At 47.0% G+C, this 27,499-nt stretch overlaps 1 protein-coding gene across 2 annotated transcripts in view; it reads left to right on the top strand.

Annotated features, from left to right (window-relative positions):
* The window catches only part of Slit3 (slit guidance ligand 3), a 593,809-nt gene that overhangs the window by 374,341 nt on the left and 191,969 nt on the right, over positions 1-27,499 (top strand). For both annotated transcript variants that reach the window (XM_075941332.1, XM_075941331.1), the window contains one exon: positions 15,845-15,916. In XM_075941332.1, coding sequence (XP_075797447.1) covers positions 15,845-15,916 — 72 coding nt within the window. The remainder of the gene's footprint in view (positions 1-15,844; positions 15,917-27,499) is intronic.

Raw genomic sequence — 27,499 nt, 5'->3', positions numbered from 1 at the left:
ATATTAGAAAAACAAACAAAAAAAGACTGAGAGAAGTAAGAGCCTTCAGTTCCTTTGCTATACCATTTAGTTTGGGGGCAGGCTTTAACATAACAGATTAAGAATATTTTTATCGCTATGTGGTTGTGACACATGCCTTTAATCCCAGCGCCAAGGAGGCAGAGGCAAGTGAATCTCTGTGAGTTCATGGCCGGCCTGGTCTACAGAGCGAGTTCCAGGACAGCCAGGACTGTTACAGAGAAACCCTATCTCAGGAAAATCAAACAAACAAACAAAACCCCTTAAAATCAAAAACCTTTTATCTGCATCTCTTATTGCAGTATGTGGGGTCAAACACAGAGCCTTGCGTACTGTTAGGCAGTGCTCTCCCCTGAGTGGCCCGACCCCGGTATCTGGAGTCTCCTTATCGCCCTCTCTTAAGGTGTCTTGCAAACCGTGTGTCATTTTGTTTGTGGTTGTATTTACCAGGACCCGTGGTTGTGTTTTCCTCCCGTGGGTGCAGCAGAGGGTTCAAGGCATTAAAGAACAAGCTCAGGTGCTGGTGGAGGCTTTGCAGGCTCAGCGGTGTGAGCCTTAGAGAAGTTGATAAGAAGAATTAGAATTGAAGGATTAAAAGAGTCTTAAAAAGCCAAGCCATTATAAGGCCCATTACTTTCCATACATTCTGTAAAATCACATGAATACGGAGAAAGAGACGGAGGGAGGAAAGAAACTGGCTTCAGTTCAGAACGTCAATTATGTCTTTTTTTTTTAATTCCTTTTCACAATTTATTTGACGTTTTGAACAGTGGCCAAAAAAGCTATTATAACTATAAAACATATTCATTGGGATAAATCTCATTAGTTGAAAGATTTAATTAAAATATTGACATGCTTAATTGATACGTGTAAGCCAAGACCATTTTCGTGTCTCATTTCCATATGCTTTCTGCTTTAAGAGATGCAAGGAGCTGTATCTTAAAAAGAAAGGAAGGGGAGAAAAAAAAAACCTCCCTCCATAAAATTGCTATAGATTCATCTGCTCCTGCCGTCCCCAGGGACCACTTCCTGCCACTCTCCTTGATTCCCAGCCAGCTCCTCCTCTAAGTGGCACGGCCGAGAGTGAAGGTGATGTACATCCAGCATGAGTGCCTGCCAGGTCCTCTTATGATCAATAGGAGAATATTTATATTAATAAAGCAGTGAGTTAATTAAATAAAACGGTCCTCTGGGTAAGCTTAAGATACTAGAGGATGGGTAGAGATCAATACGTTCAAGCATTTGAGCATTAAGTATGTGCCTTGAAATTTTATGGGGCTTTTAAAAACTTGCTTCGTAATGTAAAAAGTTTGAAGCCTCCACAAGTTACCCCTCCCCCCTTCAAACCTTGTGTCTATCTGGCTTCTAGAGCTCAGACAGACAGGACAGGGGAACTGCTGGAGACCTGTACGCACTCATGGCCCAGCAGACCTCTCCTGTCCTGAGCGCACCCCTCCTGGGTAGGGGAGTTATTTTGGGGAGACAAAGGCTGGGCTGTGGTGTGGAGACCTGAGCTCAACATAGCTCCTGACTACTCTAGCCCTTCATTGTCCCCAGAGCAGCTTCAGTGAAAACTGTAGACTTCCTGATAGGTGCTTTGGGAGAGCCTTTGCTGGGCCGCCTCATGTATTCCTCTGGGCTTCAACCTACGGGTTTCCTCTGCTCCCTGACCTCTTGCTCCGTCTACTCTTGCTTCCTATATGGAGCAGGGTGCTGGGGAGGAAGTGCACATATCTCTCCGTCCTAATTCCCTGCCACCCTTTCAGGTTCTCATTCCCATCTCTGACTTTGCTTCTTCTCTGTTTTTATTGTTTCTGCTTCCCAGTGCTGATCTCTCTGCTTCTGTATCTGCCTTTTTGTGTCTCTCTACCCGTCTGTCTATCTCTCATGTCCCTCCGTCTGTCTCCGTCTCTCCCTTTCTGTCTGCCCTTTGTCTCTTTAACACCAGCTCTAGGGACTTTGCTCCTACAACGGCCACCCCACAGGCTTTAGAGACTCGAAGGAAGGCCCCCAGTGTTCTGCCTCAAGCAGCTGGGCTGTAGAGGTGATGTCATCCCTGCCGCCCTCTTTTGTTGTCTCTATGGACTGTGGCTTCTCGTAGTCCTGGCTTTGACCACAGTACCTAACTCTCTCAGTATGCTGTCGTCACTCTGGTAATGATGATCTTCATTGAAATATAAACCTTGCAGAAGTTTGAAAAGAACAGTAAAGATTCCCTTCTCCATGGAAGAAAATGGCGTCAGGAGCAACAAATTTCAATTCTCATCGCTACCTTGAGGGACCTCCGCCTTTCCCGTCATAGCCCAATGCAAGTTGGCCCACATCCCCAGCTTACTCCCAGCACAGAAAATACTTCGTCCCTGAGTCGTTCTGGGGCGACCTCCTCCATTCTGCTCTCAGCCCAGATCTGCATTTTGTTCAGAGCTGCTCCTGAGCCTCTGTCAGAGCTTTTGTCTCACAGCTACCCTCATGGTCCCCCCAAGGGCCCTCGGGTTTGCCTGTCTTTCCTTTCTCCTGTGGCGTCTCCTACAGCTTCACCAATCACTGCATCATTGTCCCGCCTCAGCTTCCCGGGTGCTGGAGAGCCGGGCTGCTCCAGCCTAGGTTCCTATCATCTGTGAACCCTCACTGGTCTGGTCTAGAGATTGGCCAGATCCATAAAGAGGGGTCTTCCTGAGGGACTGTTGGAAGTATTGTACAGAAGACTGAGTGGGACCCAATCCTGTCATGTTGAACTTGACCTGGAATTGCTGTCTTCCAGCGTTAGAGCCCTGTGTACACTGGCTAGTTTCTCGTCACGATAACCAAATAGCTGAGATAGTCAACTTGATAAGAGAAAAGGTTTTACATACTTTTAGGGGTTCCAAACAATGACCTACTATTTCATCCAGGCCTGTGATGAGATAAAAAGAACCCATGTGATACATGGCCATAAAGCAAAATGAAGAGAAGGATCTGAGTCCTTCCCTCAACAGCTACTGCAATGACCTATATGCCTTTCAGTAGACTCCCACTGCCTTGAGACGGAGCCTTCTGGGAGACCTTTGAGATCTAATCCATGCACCATCTTAGCCTGTGGGGAAAGATGGCAGGAACTTAGCTGTCTGCTAGTGTGTTTGAATGTTGGCTTTCACAGGTGCAAATCTTGTTATTATTTAGTACACGTTTACATGCACCAGGGAACAAATTGTGAGCTCTGAATCCATTCACCATCTTACAGGAGTTCTCTGACATCGGACATTTCATGGTCCCTATTTTACAGATGGGAAAATCCCAGTTCAGAAAGTACAGCCCAGTCATAAGGCCACTCCCCTACCAGAGGCTGGAGTTCAGGGTAGAATCTCCCAGATACTGAGCTGAGTTCAAGGAAGAATTTCTGAAGAAGTCTTACCTTTACCCCTTTAGGCTTTGTTAGAGTCTCTAGAACTTACTGTGTTTGGTGCGAGACTAGTGGGTCACATTCACCACTGACTGATTTCAGTTTGCAATTCTCTGGATCCACCAAGTGCACATGTCCTTCACCCCAAACTTTTCAAGCTAAACGGCCCGAAGCCAGCCTGGAATTAAACATTAGTGTCAACCTCAAACGAGGTGTCAATCTATTGACCTGCGTCTGCCTTTACCTAAGCAAGAGAACAGCGTCTCTCTTTCACTCTGACATCCACAGTGTGAATCATTGGCCATAGCTAAAATCGCTTTGCATAGAGTGATAAATGGTGCCGGGGATCGTGACAAGGGATGTATACTATTAACATGAGGTGATGACTTAAGCACCTGAGTACATCATCCGGAGCTGGGCTTCCAGAGGCCAGCCTTGTAATTCGCGGTGTTGAGCTCTTGCTGAATGGCTTTCCTCCTTTGGTAGGAGATAATTTTGAGCCTTTCTGAAGCTGTATCGATTTTATCGCTAGATGGCCCAGGGATAGCATCTCACCTTCACTGTGGAGGTTCTGAAAAGCCACAAGAAAGAACAGGTGTATACAAGCCATGCTTTTTTGAACTGCAGCCCTGAATCCAAGTTCCAGCCCCTGAGCAGCTATACCCAAGGCTCAGTACATTGTACCATCCCCAGTACACCCACGCCCTTCAAGGAAAATAAATAAAATAAAATAAAATAAAATAAAAGGACCACATGGGGGTAACTTCGACACTGTCTCCCTTAGAGGAGAGAAGCGCTAAGAGCACACTGCACAGAAAGTCTCAGGATGAGGCAGGAGGGAATCTGAAGCTCAGAGTAGCTTTTCCCCATAGATAGCCTGACTTGGAAAGGTTGCAGTGCAGCCCAAACTAGGGAATGGGCTCCAATTTGCCAACCATCATGAAGGCCTAGCCATTCTAGCTTCCTTTTTTCATGTTTCTTCCATCCCTTCATCCTCAGTATTGGGAGGGTTTCGGGTCGTCCGGCAGCTTGGAATGGAGGAGTCAAGTCACAGCTTCTGCTGTCCCAGAGTCAGAACCTCGGCACTGCCTAGATTCCACTTTCCGCTCCTCCTGTAGTGTATGCTAGAAGCATCCAGGTGAGCTGACTTTCATTGTCACCCTGAGCCTAGCAAGTACCAGGCTTCAGAAAGGGGCCAACGAGACCACCAGGTGGCCCATGTGCCTAGCCTGCCTTCCTGGTACGCTTGTTCCCACCCTTTGCCTCAGCTCATTGAACCTCTCAGTGAGGCCTTGCCTGCGCCTCTTCTTTGCAAGTCTCACCAAGTTATACTCCCAACAAAGAGTGGCAACATGCTGACAAGGAGGGGAGCGAGATCTCTTTATAGTCAGAAGGGACAAACTGCATGTGGGGGATAAATGATCCAAAGTTTGAGATGCGGTCTGGTTCCTCCACAAACCAAACAATGGCATGAAATCATTTTTACTTAAAGGTTTTTGTTTTGTTTTGTTCTGAGACAGAATTTTTCTGTATATCCCTAGCTCTTCTGGAACTCGCTCTGTAGCCCAGGCTAGTCTCAAAGTTAAGAGATCCGCCTGCCTCTGCCTCCAGAGTGCTGGGATTAAAGGTGTGTGCCACGACTACCTGTCAAGATTTTTTTTAATCCATCCAACAAATATATTTTAAGATATATAGAGAACATAGCAGCGAAAGCTACATGAAGCTGAGTTATGGGGGGCCCCGTAGAAAGACTGTGCAGCTTCTGAAGCTACCTCAGTAAGTGTGTAAGCTGAATGACAGCAAACCCCTCTAGATTCGAACTTCCTTCGGCCAGGACCCAGGTGGCTAATTTGCCTCTGGTTTTTTGGGGAAGTCAAATTTAGCAGGAGCTTGGCACCAGGACTGAGTTAAAAGGACCTTATTGGAGACGATCCTCCATTTTGCTTAAGCTCTCCTTTGTAGGAAAGGTTAAAAGGACATGAAAGAGAGATTGAATCACTTATATCCCCACCCCCTCTTCCCTGACATGGAGAGAAATGGACTCAAGTTCTAACTGAAAAATATCAATTTACTAAAAACAAAATCATTAAGAACAGAGTTTCCCTCCTCTCGGTTCTTGCTAATTATGTCTAAATAGATCTCACCTCCGAGACAGTCGGCCTCTAGACCTAGGCTCTCAGTCGTCAGACTCAGACGCAAAAGAGGGGGCCCGGTTAGCAATTAATCACCAAGTAGGCCAAATGCACACGCTTCAGTTCAGAACAATTCCATAAGACCCCCTCTCCCTCCACTTCCCCACCGTCACCTCCCCCTCTCTTGCAAGGTTTCGTCTTCTAATTGTAAAAGCTTTTTGGCATGGGAATGTCTTTGTGAAGAAGAGAGGACTCAATTTGGGTCATCTCTCCAAAGAAGACATGGGGACAAGGACACTTCTCCAATTAATCAGCAAATGCCTGGCTCCAGCATTCGGGCCAAAGGATCGATTTACATAAAGCTACTTCTTGAGATGAATTTGCCTCCCCCCTTCAGCTTCATGCCTTCCCCCCTTGTCCAGCCAGCATTAGATATGCTACTGGATTTCAGATTGACAGTGTCAGCTACGACAATCAAATTAGGGATGAAAGCCTCAGAAGGCTGCCAAGAAAGAGGCACAGGGGGGTAGGGGGTGGGGAACGGAATAATATGTCAAGCTCAGGGGAAGGTAGATTGCATAAAAGCGAGCCCTGTTTCTCCAACCCCAAGAGCCAGACACATCACCTCAAACAAAGGGAAAATACAGAATGCATGTCACCATTCTTTTGGACCAAGTGAGCCCATCTCCTCCACAAGGTTGATAAACCAAAGATCCTATTGAGCTTAAGGCTTGGCGTGGCGCTATCTCAGGTCCAACATTAGAGATTCACAATCAGATTTTCAGCATCCAATTCCAGCACATCCAAAGCCTGTTTGTGACACTGATAAGTGCCTTGTGACAAGTGTATGTGGTGGCTCTGGCAGGTGCGTAGTGATGTGCACACACAGGGAGCCTAATGGGTACAAAGTGACATACACAGGGATCCTAATGGGTACATAGTGACACCCACAGGGACTCTGGTGGGTATCCAGTGATATGCACATACAGGGAATCTGACAGGTACGTGATGATGTACCTATGGAGGCACTGGCATGTTGTAAGTGTTGTACATATACAGGACTCTCATTGGTACCTAGTGACATACACACACGGGGACTCCGACAGTGACATGGTGATGTATATATGCAGACTCAGACAGTTGCATAGAGATGTACCTGTACGCCGACTCTGGAGGACCTACATTGCTGTTGGAATCTTGCCGGTGTTTCCTGGACCACTTAGTGGCATGAGCAAGGCATAATTGGGCTGCTAATAAGAGCTCCCCAATCCCATCTAATGCGACTGCCTTGTCGCTAAATTGTGATAATCCTAGGGATTAGTGAGCTGTGGAGAAGCTCAGACTCTGCATCCTTTGCTGGAGATGATCAGTCAATTATAACGCTGTTTCATTAACAAAAAGAGCATTAGTTGGAGTTGCGGGGAATAATTAAATGAAGAAAGTTTCTGTTTGGACTGGAAGCATTCGTTAACCCTGCCAGCCCTGGAAGAGTGGTAGACTGAACAGTTGGAAAACTTGTGTGACTGGAGGGAGGTCCTCAGGGGGAATGCCTTAGTGATTGCAATGTTTCCAGCTGTGCTTTGCTTCCCTGCATCCTTGAGTTTCAACCCTACCCGCTATCTTCCACTGCTCTAACAATATCTGGACTCCTAAGTCCCACATTGGGCTCCTCCAAAGGTTTGTCCCTCTGGACAGTGAGAGGCCATGAAGCAACATCTCCTAGCCTGTCACGCTGCAGGAAGTAGCTGCATGTGGCCATTGGCCATCTAGGATGTCCCTGGCCCAGTTTGGGGTGTACATGAAACACACATCCAGTTTTAAGGACTCGCTATGAGAAACAATCTCAATAGGTTTTTTAAACCGATTGCATGCACGTGACAATATTTTGAATGTAATGTTTTTAAGTGCCTTACTCAAATTAATAATCACTTTTTGAGTTTTGTACATTTGTTTATCATACAAAACACACACACACACTTCTACGTGGGGGCCCACATAGGCCATGGTGTACACATGGAAGTCAGAAGTTATCTGGGAGTCTGTCCTTCCTTCTACCATATAGATCCTGGGATCAAGCTCAGGTTGTCAGGTTTGGTAGCAAATACCTTTATCTGCTGAGCCGTCTTGCTGGGGCTTCAGCCATTTTTTTTTCCATTTTGACTGTGACTAATGAAAACTTTTAAGCTGCGTCTTGGCTCAGGTTACACCTCTGTGGGTCAGTGCCGTTCTGTAGTTGGCAGTTTTCCCAAAGGGTATGAGCCAAAGTTCGACGGCAAATGAAGTCCAGGGCTAGAATGTCCTGCCGGCCAGATAAGAAGCGCTTGCTCTTCATTTTCTGTGGTGCCTAGCCTAAAATCTGTAAGTACAGCTTGGAGCTGAGAGCATTGAGTAGATATCCTGAAAGAGATAGACAGCCTGTTTAACAGCAAAATGGGGACCTGAACTCAGCCCCTAACATAGTGCCTGTGATTCTCAGGCTTGTTCAAGGGTTGGACTCCAGGGCTCGTCAGGTGTCTGGTGAAGTAACTCTGGGGTGGCTTCCAGGAACCCACGTTAACTTTTTAGAAGAAATTCGTACATGTTTCAAAGTAAAGTGTAAGCAGCGAGTGAATCTTTTTCTTAACGCTCAGCTTCCAAAACTTCTGGCCAGCCTTATTTCTTCAGAATCTCAATCCAGTTCCCCTCTTCTGGATTATACTAAAGTTAAAATCTAGACACAATCGCTAGATCCTGAATGGCCTCCATGTGTCTCAGAAACCAAGGTGAAGTGAACAGAATGTTACCGGTCTCATTCCTGATTTTAAAGCAATCGACCTTTTTGCAGCACAACCTCTAAATTCCGACTGACCATCTGAGAAGGGCTGTCCTGTACGCTGTTCACACTCAGCCACGTCTTCAGCCCACCATGATTTTTTCATAGGTCTCTCTGAAAAATGAAGCCTAATCTGATGAAGTCAGACTGTGTTCCCGAAAGTCCTGGGAATTCGGGCTAGCATTTGGGGTCCTGAGCAAAAGACAAATTCATAAAAGCAGTGTGCATTTACAGACAGGCTTTCTTCTTGTTGAAAATCAAGCAGCATTGAAATGAAAACTATTGCTCTCGTTGCCGGAGGTGTGCAGAGCATGTTTTACATTTGTCAGTGTCGAGGAGTCTGCGCCTTTGTGTCAAGGTTAACTAAGAGTGCAGGTTCCAGGACCTGCGGTCAGCCCCGTTTGCTTCTGTGTGTAACACGTAGGTGCTTAATTTGTCTTTTCTGAAGGAAGCATCATGTAAACTGGCATTCCTTCCACTGCTCTTAAACACCCGATTAATAAAGGAAGTTTCTGGCGAGTGTGTAAGGAAAGGCGGGACACAAGCTGCCTTATTGATACCTCGCGTTCACTTTCTCATGTCAAGGTAGGAGGTAATGTAGGCTCGGGCAGTGAAAGCCAGCAACACAGCTAGAATGCTGGGAAGTGATTGTGGGTCATTCCCCCGCCCCCAACAGGCGTACTTTGATTCTCTGTGTCCCCGAGATAGGTGGCAGTTCTTGAGGAAATGATTCCATTACACTATTGTCATCTGCCTGCGACAAAGGATACCATTGACTAGACATACCCAGCTGGAGGGAGCCAGGCTTCTTAGAACGAGACATACGCTCGCTGGTTGCTCATTTGATTTTGACAGTGACCCAACTGCAAATATATAATCTTGCTTATTAAGATAAATTGCCCGCAGAAGAGATTTACCTATTAAGATAAATTTTCCCTGAAGTCCACACAGTAAAGTCCCCAGGGAATAATTTTGCCTCCAACTCTGTCCCTCCTGCCACATAGCATCAAGTAAGGGAAAACAATGTTTTCCCTTTAATTCTCAGAGCAAAGTGATTGGTCACGGGAATATCATACATTAGGAGTTGGGGCTTCAGGGAGGGGAAGCGAGGGTTAGTTTTCTATAAGGAGCCGTGTAGAGAATATGAGAAATGTTAGCTCTGTGGCTTGTTTGTCAGAAATCTTTAAACCCCTAAATGGGTTTTGATTGATATGTTCAGGGCACCAATGGGAAAATTCCCTCCTACGAGGCAGAGAATGTGAAAGTAATTTTAACATATATTCAGGCCAAAGAGAATCAGAGTAGTAATCCACCACCCTGATCCCAAATTCAATAACAGGTCCAAATATAAACGCTTTTTATATCTCGCTCTCCTTTAGTTTGGCTAATCAAGAGCTGATGGATTTTTTTAAAGCTACTGCAAAGGCACCATTGAGTAGTCTCCTGCGTAAGGGATTGAGGCATTGAACAAAGGAGTTATAAATCTCACTGACTGCTTCTTGTGTGGGCTCTTAATTCCTATTTGGGGAGTGATGGTTCAGCCTGCGACCAGCTTCCTGATTGAGAATTGTCTTTGAAGTTGCCTTATCAATGGGTTTAGCCTGCTAGGTTGTCTCTTCTAGCACTGGCTTCCCTTCCCAGGAGTTTTGGACTTAGCTGATAAGTCTCATAGCCAGGAACTTTCCGGCAATTTGTCCTGGCTTGCTGGTGTCACTCACCCTTACATTAAGGAGGGCAGCAGAGGCCGGACGGTCGAATTCTCTTGGGTGGTCCCTAACCAAGGATTGTTGGGAGCGTGGCTACAAAGGCCAGCCCCCTTGCTTGAAGAAAGTCCCTCCCGGCTCCTTTTACGCTCAGGTCCAAGACCTAAGGCTAAGTGAGATCTTAGTTAAGGTTTTCTTTATTTCCTTCTGTGTGCTCATTCTCTGGCATATTGCTACCTGCACTGAAGTCCTAAAGGACTCTGTCCGTCCACTGTTTAACCTTGGAGTCGTGGTTTCTCAGCCAATTCAACCTTTGTCTCTTTCTTTTTCTCTCTTGTATTAAAAATAGATTTTTTTCATACAATATATTTTGATTATGGTTTCCCCTCCCCATACTCCTCCTAGTTGCTCTCCACCTCCCCCCTCTCTGTATTCACATTCTTTCTACCTCTCCTTAGGAGAAGGAAAAAAAAAACATGTATCTAAGGAATGATAATAAAATAAATACGATAAAACAAAAATAAATGCGAACAGAAAAAAAAAACAAACAGAAGAGAAAGAGCCAAAGAAAAAAGCACAAGAAATACAGAGACACTCGTGTTCACACACTCAGAAATCTCGTTAAAAACACAAAGCCAGAAGCCAAAATGTATGCACAAAGACCTGTAAGATTTGGAAAAAAAATAGCCTGACCCAACATTATGAGACAAAGAATCTCCAAAGATGCTGTTGAGTTTGTTCTGTGTTGGCATCTTCTACTGGGCATGCCTTCTACCCTTAGGAGTGGTTTATTTACCCAGTGAGGTTCCCTTGGAGACAGCTTTTTATTTGCAAGTGGTTCGCTCCTGTTTTAGGGAGGGAGACCCCCCATGTGTCCAGGTCTCCTCTCGGCTCTAGGACCCCATGTTGTGCAGACCCGTGGAGGCCCAGTGCCTGCTGTCACAGTCTGTCTCAGATTAGATGTGTGTCAATCCTGCTTTCTTTAGAAGGTCTTGTTTCCTTGGTGTCCTCCATCCCCTCTGGCTCAAACACTCTTTCCACCTCTTCTATGGCAGAGTCCCCTGAGCCCTGAGGGGAGGGATTTAATGGAGATATCCCGTTTAGGGCTGAGTATCCCGAGGTTTGTCACTCTGTCTTTTCTTGCTGTGGGTCTCTATTCGTTCCCACTGCTGCAGGAGGAAGCTTCTCTGAGGATGGCTGAGCAGTGCGCTCATCTGCTTCCCTGGAGGGTCTCAGCCTTTTTCTTCAATTAGCCTCTATTGTTTCAACCACAATGAAGCGATGTGGAATCAAACATAGAGAGTCCTTTGTAGCTTCTAGACAAGGAAAGCGTTCCTTTGTAGATTCTAGAAAAGGGAAGCTTTCGTCTCCCCTCAGATTTTGTAGAAGGAATACGAGTAATACTAGTGTGTTTTATTCTGTGCCCTGTTTTAAGTTCGTGTCCTGTGGGCGATGACTGGGAACACGTTTAGCTACATAAATCCAAACCTAAAGGAGGAAGAAGCTCAGGGAGTAAAAGCCCCGTTTGCAGAATGTCCCCCGTGCTCCAAGTACCCAGAGTGCATTACATGGGCCCACAGTTTGCGCCCAGAATTGAGGAAGCTGGTATACCAGTAACCCCATTTGAAAGATGAGGGAACTGAATCAGAGTATTGAACCAACTTGAATGATCATACAACTTAGAAGTTGTGCCATGCACTTCAGAAACAAGTGTTCACAATGTTTCTGGAAGTTCCCACCCATCTTACCAGTTTATAATCATTGGGTTCAAAACCTCAACGCATACCTCCCATCCCCCACCCCCATCCCCACGTGTAAAGTGCCATTTAATCCGGGCAAGTTGGAATAAACGTACTTGGGACCAGTATACCCGCCAGAGTGTTTTCAGCCCGAGTCCTGCAGGGCCGGCATTCACTGCTGCCCTGAGAACAAAGCAAGCCTGACATTGCGGGGAGAGCCCCGGAAGCATTTCAGAGGCGTCTCTGCAACTAGACAACCTTTCAATCCATTTATCAAAGTGTCCGCGCTTCCTGTTTTAAGGTAGATGAAGCAATAATAAATTTGCCAAGAAAGTTAATCTGTGTCCAAAGCATTTTAGTAAATTAAAAGGGTTGTGGGAGGGCTGGCTGGATGTGGGATATGTCCATTCTTGCCAACTCCCATTTGACTTGCTGTTTCCTTAATAAGTCCTCCTTGGTCCTGTGTTTTGGGACGGAATAATCAGGCGGTTAATCATTTTCCGGAAGCTGGGAACTGCACTTTAGCTAATGCAGTTCTCCTTAGCTTTCAGAAACCTAATTATTTAAAAAGGCATCCTGATCCATAGCCCACTTCCCAACCAAGAAAGCCTTCCCGACCTGCCATCTTTCTTCCTGGCACCCTGAAAGGCCCAGCACACTTTGCTCTAGTCAGCCTTTCTTTAACCTGTGCCTCCCTTATGTTTGGGGGAGGGGGTGCCATTCTGGTCACTTCTGCGTGTTTCTTTCTCACAGACACTAAAACCCAAAAAAGCAGTTGACGAGAACTAGGCTCTTACGCGTCATGGATAGATTTTGTTATTTTTATTTAATTGTCAGCCAAAATGGTGGCTCTTGTCTCTCTGGAGGATCGGACCCGGCAATAGCTCTGTGCTCAGACATCATACTGAGATAAACACACTCTTAGGAAAGCTCACAAAGGCCCTGCCATAATTGTGAAGGGATGGTTACCGAAAATGAACCACCCAGCCCCGAGCCCTCCTCCACGCCCCATCAGCAACACCATTAAATCTGTCAGTTTGTCAGCCCACTGGAGGTATTTATGAAATCAATATACAATCCCGCAGATGCGTGGCTGTGGCATTGTTAGCCATAGTAAAGAGGGTTCAGTAGAAAATAAAATTAATAAAATTTATAAGCGGATTGTCACGGGGAGCAGATAAATTCCCTGTCTGCTGTTTTACATTGTCTGGACAGGGCAAATACAGTGGCCAGGAGACAGGAAAGAAAACTGTGCCTCTGCTGGGTTCTCTAAAGTCAAAAGAAAGCTGGACACACGTACAGGAAGGATGTGGGACCAGAAAAACCAAAGCAGCTGTTTCACCCAAATACAGGCTTTTCCCCGAGGGCTGCCTATGAGAACGGGCTCCCCTTAGTACACCATCTCGCTCTGTTTAAGTACTATGCTCCTTTCTTCACTGCCCCCACTATCAGGCAGAACTTCTGCACAACCGTGCTTCTCCAGAATGTTTCAGTGTATGTCCTGTTCAAAATAGGTTAACGCCCTTTCTAGAATAGGTGCCACCTCTTCCGGCTTCGAGCAAGGGTTAAAGCTGCCAGTTCTAAACCTTCTTTCTATTTGATTTCTTCCCTCCTTTTCCCTGATTTTTCTCATTTATCAACCTTGTGGCCAGGCCTGCTCTCCCTAGCAGCCAACGATAACAGCAAAGGCTGAGAGGTTATTAAACAAGGAGCTCGTGGTCCGCAGACCGACAGGCCTCGGCAGGGAAGACTGGGCCCATTGTGGCTGCAGGAGCCTCCATGGCCGCCCAGATGCCCGGTGGAAATTGCATTAGTTGGATGACAGGACCTGGGCCCCCTCTCTGGAGGCTGATGGAGAGCAGCCGAGTGGCCTGGGTGACACCGCCTGACCTCTGCCTGTCATCGTGGGCTTTTGTTCAGTGCCCCGACTCCAGGCTGGAGCCCTGCTCATTGAATCAGGGCCTGGCTGGGGGAGCCTGCACCAGAGCTCATTATGCACCAGAATTTACTTACGTCGGTGGTAGAAAGGGGAAACTGAATTTGAGATGGGGAAGCACCCTGCTAGGCAGCCCCAGAGGTGTCTGGGACTCGCTGGGACATCCTACCCCAACAGTAAGCCTTGGAGCCGAAAAGTAGCCAAAGCGAGCCCGGCTCTCCTGAAGTTCAGCCAGCTGCTCAAAGCGTGTGTCATTTATCGGCAGGTGACAGAAGGAAAAAAAATGGATGATGTCTCTCTTCTGCTGTCTTATTTCCCCTCCTCCCTTTTTGCAAAGCGTCCCTGAAGAGTGCCCGAGTTTCCGTACGTAGACCGTGGCAGTCTCCCATCTACTTCCATATATGTTTGAAGTCCTCAGTAGCCTATGAGGAGGTGGTGTCAAAACCCAGCCTGTGAGCATCCATCCATCACAAATCTCTCTGCAGGTGAACTCAGCAAAGATGAGCTTAACCTGCGGCACAAGCTCTTGGTTCAGGATCTTGTGCGGAGCGAGTTCCTGAGACGTGTCCCCAAGGGTGGGGATGGAGAAATTTGTCCTGGGGTTTCCGTTTTTTTAAAAAATTCTTTTCCCATTTTGCATGATGTGTGTGCGCGCACATGTATGCACATGCTGTGGCACATATGTGAAGGTCAGAGGGCAGCTTGTAGGAGTTAGTTCATTTCTCCTTCCCTGTGGGCCCCAGAGATGACATTCAGCTTGTTGGATCTGCTAGCAAGGTCCTTACCTGCTAAGCCATCTTGCCCATTTCATGTTTCTTTATGTGACAGAAGTGGAACCAACACCCACTGAACAATCCCAGTCATACAATGCACCATACAATTAGATACCGTGCTGCCATTAAAAATGTTGGCATTGATGCACTTGGTAGAGACATAGACAGATGTTCTCAATATAGCGTGTGAAAAATGGTTTAGAATAGACCTTATATTAGGTCATGTCGATAAAATGTATATGCTCTCTGCATAATTGTTAGCAGTGTTTATGGTCTGTGGTTGAATTTTTTCCCCTCATTATTGGGGGGGGGGTTCTTTTCAAACTAACAGGCATGTATATTTGTGTATATGTGTATATACCTTTCATATCTGAAAAGAAGCACAGAGGGGCGGCAGTCAGACAGTCCAATCTTCACCCATGCGTCCCCTTCCCACTGTCCTCCTTGAAGATGCTCCTGCAGCGTGTGGCTGCACAGAAATAGCCTTGCCGCTTGCAGTGTTTGGCGGAGCTGCCTCAGGCGCCTGGGGCTCAGATGGGTCTTTACGGATTGATTGCTCACTGAGATCCAAGCAGGCTTGAGGTCTGAATGAAAACAAATGCACGTGTTTGGTCTAGCAAAAAATAAAAAACGAAACCAAAGAACAAAACAATCCAAAAAGGCCTTCAGGGATGGGAAGGAAATCGAGGCTCTAGAAGACACTTAAATCCTTGGAGAAGATTTGGGTTGGAGCCAGCCACACACCACACTCCGCACATCCACTTCGAAGTAGCCAGTGTGTTGGCATTCCTCAGTGCAGAATGAGGGGCGGGACCCCCCCTTTTGGACTGTGTGCAGATGCATAAGAGGTCCTCTTTCCCTATCAGAAAACCCAGGGACCAGGCTCAGTTTCAATCCCAAATGCTAAGAGCAGGGAACTTGGGCAAAAGAACTTCCTGAGAAATGGGAAATTGAGTGGTGTTGACCTTGAGTTGGGAGGAATGTCTTGCGGGGGAGGGAGTAAGGGTCTTCTCTTTTCTCTGGGAAGTGCCAAAACTGAATGGGGTGTGGTGTGCGTAACAAATAACCCGGAGTCTTGGCTGTGGCCTGGAGGTGTGAGACCACCCACAGTGCGCCCCCCCCCCCCCCACACACACACAGGCAAGCTGCTCCCAGCCTAGTAACCTTTTCTGCTAACGTCCTCACTTGCAGAACAATGTACAGGCTTGTAACAGCCAGGGGCCTGAGACTAAACAGCCCCTCAAACACTTCTGGTGGGCAGCACCAGCAGCCTTCAAGGGTTTTGTTATCGTAATGAGATGCAGAGAATGCGGTCTCCGTCTAACTGGTTTGCCTCTTCTCTTCTTGTTTAGAGATCTGAGCGAGAACCAGATCCAGGGCATCCCAAGGAAGGCGTTCCGCGGCATCACAGACGTGAAGAACCTGTAAGTGCTGTGTTTGTGGCTTTGGCGCAGATAGAGCTCACTGGGCTCTCTGGCCAACGTGGGAGTGAGGAACAAGAGGGCACATCAGCTGGCTTGGAAGGTGGCGAGCTTCACAAAGCCCTGTTTGTTCTTCCTGAGTCAGAGCCTGAAGGCACCAAAACAGTATGACTGTGCGGCCAGCTAGCTTCCCCCTGGGCCCTCTGTGGCATGAGAGTCTGGTACAGGTGTTATATGCAATTAGGAAAATGGAAGGGAGGGAGGGAGAGAAAGAAGGAAAAGTCTCATTCTTAGTATTCACCAAATTCAAGCACTGATGATGATGATGATGATGGTAGTGACGGTGGTGATGATGGTGATAACGTCACTGTTATAAATGGGCTGGTCTCCAACCCCTTATGAAATAGCATTAGAACTTGTGTCTCAGGACCTTGGGGATATGAATCCAAGTCCATTCCCACTGCACTGGACTTTCATCTGTTTGCTCTTCACATTCTATTTTAACATCACTATTGATTGACAAGATGTCAAGAAATCATAGGCAGGTCCCTGTACCAGTTCCCTAGAATTCTACGTCACCCTAGTCCCCTAGCAATACCAGGAAGTTGACTTCAGTGTAGTTTATGGACCTGAGCCTTCAGACGTTAATTTCCCTTGCATAGAGCAAGAGCAAGTGTGAACAGCTCTGCACAGTTTTTACTATGGTCACACCCACACACTGTCACCATAGTTCAGAAGCAGACTTGTGTTCCAACGCTCCGTATTTGTACTGGCCTAATAACTGTGATCCTTTCCTATGCGACGGCCACAGTTCCTGGGCCCCTGCCTTTAGAAGGTGTGTGCTTTCTGAGTCTCCACCCACAAAGCTATTCCTCGGGTTCAAAGTAGTTTTGGAGGCAGGCACAGAGACACCGCCTGAGTGGGCTGAGCAAGTCTGTCTGCGTACCAGCCTCCTTCATTAGCTTCAATTCCGTTTCAAGAGGTCTTGTAAGAGACTAAAAGGGGAGGGGGAAAAATCTACAACTGTCATTTTCCCCTGTAACAAATGGTGGGTTTTACTTTGCTAACATAGTCGGGGAGCTGGTGATGGCTTCCAGATTCAGGCCATCTGCCTCCCCCACCCCTCACCCTGGGGGCTGGGGCTCTGCGAAACCTTTGGTGTTTAACATGCCGAGCACACAGAGGGCACACATAAGGCACGGACATCTTTGAAAGGTGAGGGACTGGGAGGTAGAGGTGACTTTGCGGGGCCTCTGGGACAAGGAGGCTGCCTGCTCCTTCCTCTGGGAACAGGAAAGAGGGAGGCAGCGCAGGTGCTGCCAGTGCATGTGAAGGCCTCTGTAGACAGGTGTGGGCGGGCCTTACAGAAGACAGAGCTTCTGGGATGGAGATGGCAGGAGGCAGCAGAGCCCACTAGCAGAGCCCTGTGTCTTACTCAGGGGTGGCACCTTCAGCTTTTCTATCATTTTGTTTCTTGGATTCTAGAAACTTAGGACTGCCATGAATTCAGACCAACACATTGTCTTAATTAATATCCCAGGATTTCAGGACAAGCGAAAAACAGAGAGAGAGAGAGAGAGAGAGAGAGAGAGAGAGAGAGAGAGAGAGAGAGAGAGAGAGAGAGAACTACTAACCTGATGTCTACAAGCTTCCTGATGATTGAGCCCCAAGTTAACATTTTTCCATATACAGAATGATCTGTGTGGGCCCGCGGTGGTAATTTCACATGGATCAGTTAGCAGACATACTATAGTCATGTATAAACAGGGCTGTGTGGCTGTCAGCTGCATTTCTCATCCTCAGGAAAGTAATCCGGTCCCACAGTGGTTCCTAGTAGAGGAGTTGGGGGAACTTTAACTTCCCCTTGGAATATCTGTAACTGTGCAAAGGCCTCAGGAGTAAAAGCTTCCAAATTCCCAAGTCAGCCCAGCAACGCTGCTGGGCCTGTCTCTAGACAGAGCAGTGCAAATACAGAACCAAACCAGCGTTCTTTATCTGAAAAGGCTTGGGGCCAAAAGTGTTCAGAGTTTCAGGTTTTGGGGGTTTTGAAATGTTTATATAAGAGACATTGTAGATGCAGGACACAAATCTAAACACAGAATTCATCTGTGTTTCATATCTATCCTGCATGCACTTCCTGAAGGCCATTTGCATACAGTAGGTAGGTTTTTTTAAAAAAAATAAAATTAAAAGATGGTGCATAAAACTGTTTTTTAGTATGTAATTTTCATGTGTAGTGTCCCAAGGACACACAGAAAGGTTCTAAACCTGGCTAGAAGATTCAGGTCCTGAACACAGGTCTTCTCCTCTTGTTAGGGTACATTCCTTACCTCCCCGCAGTCCTGGGAGGGGAACACACTCAAGCAAGCGTTCTTAAAAAGAAAGAAAAGCAAACTAATGGCAGGTGTTGTTCTTTAGTCTCCTGTTCCGTGAGCAGTGTGCACATGGGGCGAAACCTCTAAGGGCCCGGAAGTGTAATTCCTGTTCTTGTGGCTTACTGTGTGACCAGGGACAAGAAAGATGCTCACTGAAGAGGATGCTAGGTAAAATGCTGATAACACAAAAAATTGCAAATGAGTGTCTGAGGCGAGTGAGGGGCAGGAGGAGGAGGAAAATAGCCTTAAGGCAACACAGCCTAGAGGTTAGGAGCATGGCTTGGCTGTCTGATAGAATTACATATGAATTCCATCTGTTTGGGTCCTGGATCTGTGACCTTTGGTAAATGCCTTGACACCTCTGAGCATGGGTTTCTGCTTCTGTTACATGATGCTAATAATTGGTCTTACTTCATAGGGATTTTGTGAAGGTTAATAAAATAATGCATATAGCAGCTCTGTGCAGTGCTTGGCACAAGATGGTGTTTCCAGCCTGCTGCCTGCTGCCGCCGCTGCATTCCTTCATGGTTGTCATAGCGGCGCAGGCCGTATTTGCCTGCTTTCAGGTACAGCCAGGTAGAGCGCTCCTAATCGGAGCCTTTCTGTCTAAGTGAGGCTTAGAATTCACAGGGTAAAATGGGCAGGTAGGGCAAACAAAGTGTAGGGCAAAATTGGATAAGGGATTGTGTCCAAGGGCAGATACAGAGACATCTTCTGAGACTTTGTATTCTGAAAGGAAACAGTGGAAGAAGGAAATGTCGGAAGTAAGAGATGAAGTTCTCTCTGGTCCAAGGAGATAAAAGCTGGAGTTTGGGTGGGAAGTCGAGAGATGTGGAACCCAAAGAAGGAGCCAGTAGGGACCACACCAATAGAACTTATGTGTTTGGTGCGTCCTTGGAGGCTGGGGAAAGAAGTGTGAGTTGAGGAGATCCAGGCTCAGACAATACAGTGACAGCCAATTCTCGTAGTCACTCCTCCAGGCATAAGTCAACAGGATAAAATGTGAACTCCTGATGAATGCTGTTTGGGGGCAAGCAGCGGAGGGTCATGCTTGTGGGCCTGTGAACTCATCTTCTCGGGGCTTCTGTTTCACGGAGACTGAAAATTCAGGAGGCGGATCTTGGAGGATCACGACTTGGGTTGTCACCGTATGGGGGTGTGCGGATATCCTGTCTCCCATGAACAGTGCTAACAGCCCCTCACCTGTTCGCTAGAAAGTGGGGGAGTCTGACATCCTGTTTATTTGGCAAAGCCACACTACCTCTCTGGACTTTCTTGATTCCAGTATGAGGGAGGTAGAGCAAAGGATCCTATAATCCCAAGAGAAATGCCACGTGGGTGATCGGAGGTACAGGACGGGAGCTGACAGCCCACCGTGGGTTGGCATCTGGGCAGAGGTGGTAATGAAGTAGAACATTTAATTATGCATCTGGGGGCAGAGGGTGCACCTCAGTGGCAGAGTACATGATTCTCATAGGCTCCGTTCCCATCACCCCTCTGAGGAGGAGGAAGGGAAGCAAGCACGGGCCCATGGAGATCGGAAACACTCTTCAGAAGTAAAGTTTGCAGAAGACCCGTTAAAGTAGCTCTTCTGCTACACCCAGATCACCTACACGGGCTTGTTGACCTTGTGAATCATGACTAGCCAAGTTTCAGGCTCATTGACTAGCGGCCTTGGCTTCAGTCTGTGTAAGAGCAAGCTCTAAACCCTCCGCACCATGCTGCGTGGCTTAGGAAACACACTGTGGTGGATCTATGATCTTGTGTAACATGCCCCAAAGACGAACCTACTGGAGTGTGGTACAAATGATATGGGAAATGACAACTGACTGAACCTCTCTGTGACACTTTATGCTGCATTATGAGAAGATTTTTTTTAAAAAAAAAAAAGTCAAAGGCTGGCTGGGGTTTTTAAAAAAGAAAGTTCTGTAATGTTGAAATGAATTCACTTTGCTGACCCTCGTGTGTCTTTCAAAATGGGGGAAAAAATAAAACTTGTGACAACCCCATTTTCCAGATGATAAAACTAACTTTCCGCCAGTGTGTGTGTGATTCAGTAACAGCTGGCAGACAAAATCAAGGCTAAGACTTTGCCGCCAGACTACACAGTTCTACTCTGGCTATCCATCCTTGAACTCCAGCCAGGCTCTTGGATTTACCCTTGTCCCTCCCCTTGCAGACATCCCAGCATCAGAAAGAATGCAGGGTAGCCAAATAAGCCACTCCGGAGGGCACCCAGGCAAGGAGGAAAGCATGCGACTTCCATGGGTCTCAGAACAAAGGCGGCAGTGTCTGAACCCTATGGGACTGGGGAGCAACTGGCATGCCGCTCATGCTGAGGGACTTGGTACCCTGCCCCCTCCCCCACCAACAGAGGGAAGCCCCTAACCTGGTCCTGTAGAGAAGGTAGTCGTTAGGCAGGGACTCCACCCCATACAGCCAGTGCATGCTGGATATACTGTCTAGTCCCATTTTCCGCAGGGTGTCTGGAAGGATAGGAGCAGCTAAACTGGGGGTGGGGGCTGGGGGACCAGACAGTTGCTCAAACAAACTGATCTAGAGGAAAGCCCAAGGAGAAAGCCACCTGCGTGCTGTCATTCACGGGGCCAGTATTAAATACCTACTACCTGCAAGCACTGTGCCGGGTTCTAAATAAAGATGCAGCAAGAAAGCAAGAGAAATCAGGAAGACACAGAGCCAAGGTAGAGAGAAACGGACTGGGGACTGAGATGACAAGCCACTACCCAGTGGTGAGAAGAACCAGCGCCCCCCCCCCCTTCGACAAATTGTCTTAAAAAGAAACGTCCCCTGGCCCCATCTTTCTCAGCAGTCCTGTTTGCCTCTGTTTTTCAGTTTCTATTTGCGAGGACTCTGTAGGACACGCATTCCAGAAGGGAAAATCAATAGCCCTGTCTCTGCCAGCTCGCAGAATTTGGAATTGACGGCTTGAAAACAAAGCCAAGCAGGCAGTCTTTGTGTTCTCTAGTTAGACCGTGCTACAGCACAGCCTCCACCAGAGATTAATGAGAGCCGTCTCCGCCCCACAAGAGGGAGAGGGAGGAGCAGGGAGGGACACTAGCCCCCATTCCTTGCTGGCATCCGTGTTGGCAGATCATTCTGTCATTGTACCTGGGCCAGCACCGGTACTCCTGATCACCCCCAACCCAAAGCTCTAAGTGATCTATGTCCCTCCACTCACGCAGCCCTCCCTGGCCATTTCCAACCCTTGTTCACCACGGTAGCCTCTGGATGCACAGGATGCTGTGTTCTGGGACTCTTACACACTCACTCCTGAGCCTTTGGGTCCAGCCCAAAGCTGCTTTCCCCAGACCCATCTGAGGCAGCTCCCCACCCTACCGCCCTCCGCATCTATCCCATTACCCAGCATGTTTCTTCAGAGCACCTATCAACCCCTGAAATTACCTTGCTCATTTGTCAATGTGTTCCTGCACGTCTCATAGAACCAGCCTGTATAGACACATTTTGCCTGTCTCCATCACCGAGATGTTCACAGTGGCCCAGTGGTTCATGGCAGAGGGTAAAGTTGGTCGAAAACCATCAAAGGCACAGGTTTATTGTCCCACTAGTAGTACCAGTGGATAGATATTACCTCCCAGAGTCCATGCACAAGTGTTTCAGTGGTGAATACAAAACTGGTGTTACAAGAGGAATAAGACCATCCTTGTACTTAAAGAATTCGCAGCTTAACATGAGGATGGACTTAGGAACTAGCGTGTGTAGGACATGGCCAAGGGCTCTGTCACAGTTAGCTTTAGTTACCCACTCAACACATCTGTGACAAGGGAAACCTCAACTGAGGAATTTCCTCCCTTGAGTTGGCAGATAGGCATGTCTGTGGGGCATTTGCTATAGGAGGGTCCAGCCCACTATGGGTGGTGCCATCCCTAGCCAGCTGTGTCCTGGCTGTATAAGAGATAGCCGTATGTTAGTCTGGAAACATGCTAGTGAGCAGCTTTTCCTCATGGCTCCTGCCTCTGTTCATTCCTTAATCCCTGCTTTGGCTTCCCTCAGTGATGTACTCTGTAAGCCAGATACACCCTTCCCTTCTCAAGTTGGCTTGGGTCAGTTTTGTTGTTATTGTTGTGTTTTTAGCACAGCAACACAAACTCTGACAGGTTTCACTGGGCGTAAGGGAAAGGATGTGGAGAGACAGGAAAGCAGACGGATTCTGTCCCCACTCCAGAAGTGGCATGCGTTCGGCTTTGAAGGATGAGTAGGTGTTCACTCAAGACCAGGGTAGTCCCAACAGAAAGAACAAGGTGTGAAAAAATCACCAAGCACGCAGCAGGGTGTGGAAGGAGCACACCCAGCAAGAAAGAAAACAAGGAGATAAGGCTAGAGCAGGTAGCTGGGGGAGGGACTTGAACACCGGAAGCCAAACTGATGAGGGTTTTAAGAGAAGGAGCTTTTGTGAGATTGTCACAGAAGAAGACTGGCTCCGGAGTCAGTGCGGAGGGCAGATTTTTCCAGAAGGAAGTGGAGCCGGAGTGGCCAGTACAGAGATTTAGACAGTGATCCAGAAGTCATGGGTGCCTGGTGGGGAAAGCGGGCGTGGAGGCTCCCGGAGTTGACTTCAAGTGGAAGCTGAGGTGGACTTTATGCAAGTCGCCTCCACAGATACTGACCTGTGAGAACAATGCCTGTCCCTCCTGGGAGAGGGCACTTTGTCTGAAGAGGAATTTGAAATTTTCTGTGAAGGACAAGGTAGTACTTCCCAAAGACCCAAAGAATGGATCATCAGCTTTTTCTGCTGTGTGTTCCCTGGCGAGTGTGCTGGCTTCAGATCTGCTGCAGGAACCCACCTGCCTGTCCTCCCTCCCTCCCTCCCTCCCTCCCTCCCTCCCTCCCTCCCTCCCTCCCTCCCTCTCTCCCTCCCTCCATTCTTTCTTCCATCTCTCCTTCCCTCCCTCCCTCCTTACTTCTGTCTCTTCCTCCCTCCTTCTTTCTCTATTTTCCCTCCCTCTCTCCTTCCTTCCATCTCTCCTTCCTTCCCTCCCTTCCTACTTCTGTCCCTTTCTCCCTCTTTTCTTCTATCTCTTCTTCCTTCCTTCTTTCTTTCCTTCCTTCCTTCCTTCCTTCCTTCTTTCCTTCCTTCCTTCCTTCCTTCCTTCCTTCCTTCCTTCCTTCCTTCCTTCCTTCCAGCTGTCCTTCCTTTCCCTTGTTCCTTCCTTTCTCTCCCATTTTTTTTCCATCCCCATCGGAATCATCACTGTGCCCTTCCTCTTGCCAGGCTATTTCCAGGCTCAAAGTCAGTCCTAGAAATTAAATAGGGTTTTGTCCGTGTTCTGTAGCCTTTCTGTCCACGGAGGGAGATGGCGGCACAAAGAGCAAGTCAGTGTGATAGGTGCCTCTAGCACCTCCTGTGTCTGTCCAGTGCCCAGCAGCGTGAGTGGCCCTTAAACCCTGGCTGACAATAGAAGACATAGTTAATTAGACTGGATCAGTTTGGAAAACACGTGGTGCTGCATTTCCCGCAGGCAGTGGTGGTCAGTGCCCCCCAAATTCTGCATGGAAGTTGCATGAAATCACAGCACAGCTTTGTGTACTTTATTAGCATCCTCTGCTGGCCTCTGTGTTTCCTCTTCTTTTCCTCCTCCTCCTCTTTTTCTCCTTCTTCGTCCTTCTCCTTCTCCTCATCTTCTCCTTCTTCCTCCTCCTTCTCCTCATCTTCTCCTTCTTCCTTCTTCTTCCTCCTCCGTTTCTCATATATCCTGATTGCAATTACCTCTTCCCTCCCCACATCTCTGCTCTTACCCATATCCACTCCCCTCCATCTCACCTTGGAAATGAGCAGGCCTCCAAGGTACATCACTTTGCATTTCTACAAACACCCTGGCCTAAGTTACGATTGTGTACATGACCATCCTCCTGTGGTCTGCATGGTATATAAAGCAGAGATCAAGTCTGACTTCCTGAGGTGGTTCTTTGCTTGCACATAGTAGGTGCACAGCAAACAGTGACTTCTGGTTGAAAGAACGACTTTCAGCAGAGCGTCTCCTGTAAGGAGAACAGCCCTTCCTGGGAAAGCATGATTGTTCTTAGAAGCAAAGAATCAAACCAAGGCAGCGAGAATAAGCCCAGAGAAGCCTTTGTGGTTTTCGGGATAATGGAAACCATTATTCTTGATCCAGCATTAAAATTTATTATCCAGGACAATTTTTCTGTGGGCCAAGTTTTTTTTTTAAAAAAAAATGTCACAGATATTTAACCCCCTTAAGCACAAAGTCCACAGGAAGTAGGGGTTTTAAACAAAGATCCAGGATGGAGTCCTGTCCCCCCCCCACCTCTCCACCTTGCCAAGGAAGCATGGGGCCTGCAGGGGTCTTATGAGAATTTTGCTGTTGGACTGAGCCCCAGCCTGGAGGTTTTTAGATTGAATGTGAAATGAAAAGGGCTTAAGAAGAGATGAGTATTCCTGTGGACCTCACACTTAGATTCTGGTAACTCAGATCCCTAGTCTTGTTGGAGTGAATTGAGTATACTGATTAAAAAGAGCATCTTTAGAGCAAAAAAAAAAAATTTTTTTTCCAATTCTAGATTTTTCTTGCTATTCATGTACTTTAGGCAAGTTTATTAACCATTCTGAGCATTTGTCTTCTGCTGTGTAAAACATTTTAAAAGAACTAGTGCAGAGTCAAGCCAGGAGGCTGTACACCTCTCCTTTGTGAAATTCCGTACGGTCTATACAGCATCTTTGCATCGTCTTGTTCAGTTGTCGTCACAGCCTGACAAATGGGAACCTGGTTTTCCTTTAGATAGAGATGGAAATGGGCCCTGAGAGCTGTTTCCCGGCAAAAGAGCTGGTCCTGGCAAGACTCGAAAAGGCTCCCAGGATAGTGTGGGCATGGTTAATGCAGGACTAGAAAAGCTCTCAGTCCAATGGCACGGATGGAGTCAGTCTTGAAAGAAACACTGGATCCCAGTCATCTGGAAAAACTATCTTTATTGTCATTTATTTATCATTTTATTAACTTATTAAGTAAATTAATAATTTGATATTTATTATTTTATTTATGATTTGTTTTATTAATATACTGTGTAATTCTTATTTTATTCTTCCACTCATCCCTCACTCATTTTTATTATTTTTTATTTATATATTTATTGTAGGTTTTTTTGGGGGGGGATAGGGTTTCTCTGTGGAGCCCTGGCTATCCTGAAACTCTTTCTGTAGACCAGGCTAACCTTGAACTCAGAGATCCACCTGCCTCTACCTACTGAGATCTGGTGTTAAACGCATGTTAAACTCACCCGGTGGGGAGTATGTCATTCTTGAGAACACCCTCAGGTGTCTCTATAAAGACAGCAGAATATGTGAAGAATTTCCCAATCCTTGCATTCCTCACTGCCCCGAATGCACAAGGTGATTGCAGACTTGGTTACTAAGGTCACTGTTTTCTAGTGAGGCTCACTTGATGTTGTGAATCCCACTTCTGGGGATGTGGACAGATGTGTAGCAGCCATCAGTATCAGAGTGCATTCAATGCTCTAAAAACTCCCCATTCCTCCCACTCATCCATCTTTCCATTACAGAACCCCAGAATAGGCGCTTCTAAAGTTCCCTTAAAATTCTTTATGTTTTCACAGGCCTTCACGGTGTGTGTGTGTGTGTGTGTGTGTGTGTGTGTGTGTGTGTGTGTGTGTGTGTGTATTTTTTATATAGTTATATACATAACTATTATGTATAGTTATCTATTCAGTTTTTCAGATGGTTAAAACAGGAGTCTTAGGAGCTGGAACATTTGCTCAGGCATAGAGCAGGTCCCTAGCATACATGGAGCCTGAGCATTCAGAGTGAATCACCGGGAGAGCCAGGACTAGACCCAGTTTGAGTCACTGACATTGAAATCTGTCTCAGTGATGACTAGTTATCTAAAGAACCTGCCAGGGCAGGGATGGAATTCCGTTTCCACTGAGATGGGCAGATGACAGATGAGAGCCATGCTTGCATTCAAACCCTGACTCTTGCAGCCATGTGATAAGCCTGTAATACAACTCTTTCTTTGCACCAGCTTCTAGGTGTTAACTGGAAATAATTTACACTCCTGGCTATCTTATGGAGAATGATCAGTTTTTCTGCTTTTAGCTCATTTTTAGAGAATTAATTTAGCTCAGATTATTACATCTAATGGCAGGATATTCCCTTCCCAGATGAATACATACCAAAGAAAGTCATATCTACAGAGCGCTGACCCCAAGACAACCCTATCTTTAAAAACAGTTTTTATCTCCCCGCTCTCATTTCTTTCAGGGCACATGTCTCTTCCAGATCTATGACTTGTGATGGGTCAAAGAAAGAGACAGCCTGTTTCCTCATCCACCCAGTTCTTTTTCCTGTCACCATTGTGACATAGAAAATGCTGGGCGGTGGTGGCACATGCCTTTAATCCCAGCACTCGGGAGGCAGAGCAGGTAGATCTCTGTGAGTTCAAGCCCAGGCCTGGTGGTCTACAGAGTGAGTTCCGGGACAGCCAGGGCAACATAGAAAAACCCTGTCTCAAAAAAGGGGCGGGGAGATGCTAGAAGAGCTGGGAAGTAATAAGCGTAGTGCAGATTGTGGCAGAGTGAGTCACACACACACAAATACACACACACACATATACACACACACACACACACAAACTGTCCACATCCTGATCTCTGGGTAAATGAGGTTTTGTATATGGGATTAAACTCAGCATCTTGAAATGAATATATATTATCCAGAATCGTCAATGTGGGCTCAGCATAATGGGAAGGATCTTTCGATGAGAAAAGGCGCGTTCCAGAAGAGAGAGAAAAGGTCAAATGCCCAGGATGGGGACAGTCTGGATCTTAGACAGCCCCTTTCTGCAAGGATTGTCCCCAAGACCCTCCAGCAGGAACATGGTGCTGTCCACCCCTCGATGCTAGCCCACTGAACTTCACAGAGGAATTCCGAACTCCAGAACTGAGAAACTCAGGCTGTGTAAAGGTCCTGATACCAATGTTGTCCTTCACTTGCCATCGACCCTTTGCCTCAGTTTCCTTATCTGTTAAACTGTTGGCATATGGCCAACAAATTGTAAGTTTTGGTTTTAATACTTCAAAGATCCACACATGACAGTCATTATGCCTTGATTAGATATGAGAGGTCGACGTGAGATTTTTGTTGAACAAAGAGTGTGGGGGCAGGGTAAATTTACATTCAGGCCTGTTCAGAGGTTAAGTC

This window comes from Microtus pennsylvanicus, chromosome 11, assembly GCF_037038515.1.
Source record: "Microtus pennsylvanicus isolate mMicPen1 chromosome 11, mMicPen1.hap1, whole genome shotgun sequence".
Classification (NCBI taxonomy): domain Eukaryota; kingdom Metazoa; phylum Chordata; class Mammalia; order Rodentia; family Cricetidae; genus Microtus; species Microtus pennsylvanicus.
The sequence above is the reverse complement of the archived record's forward strand: the minus strand, read 5'-3'. Positions and strand labels throughout refer to the sequence as shown.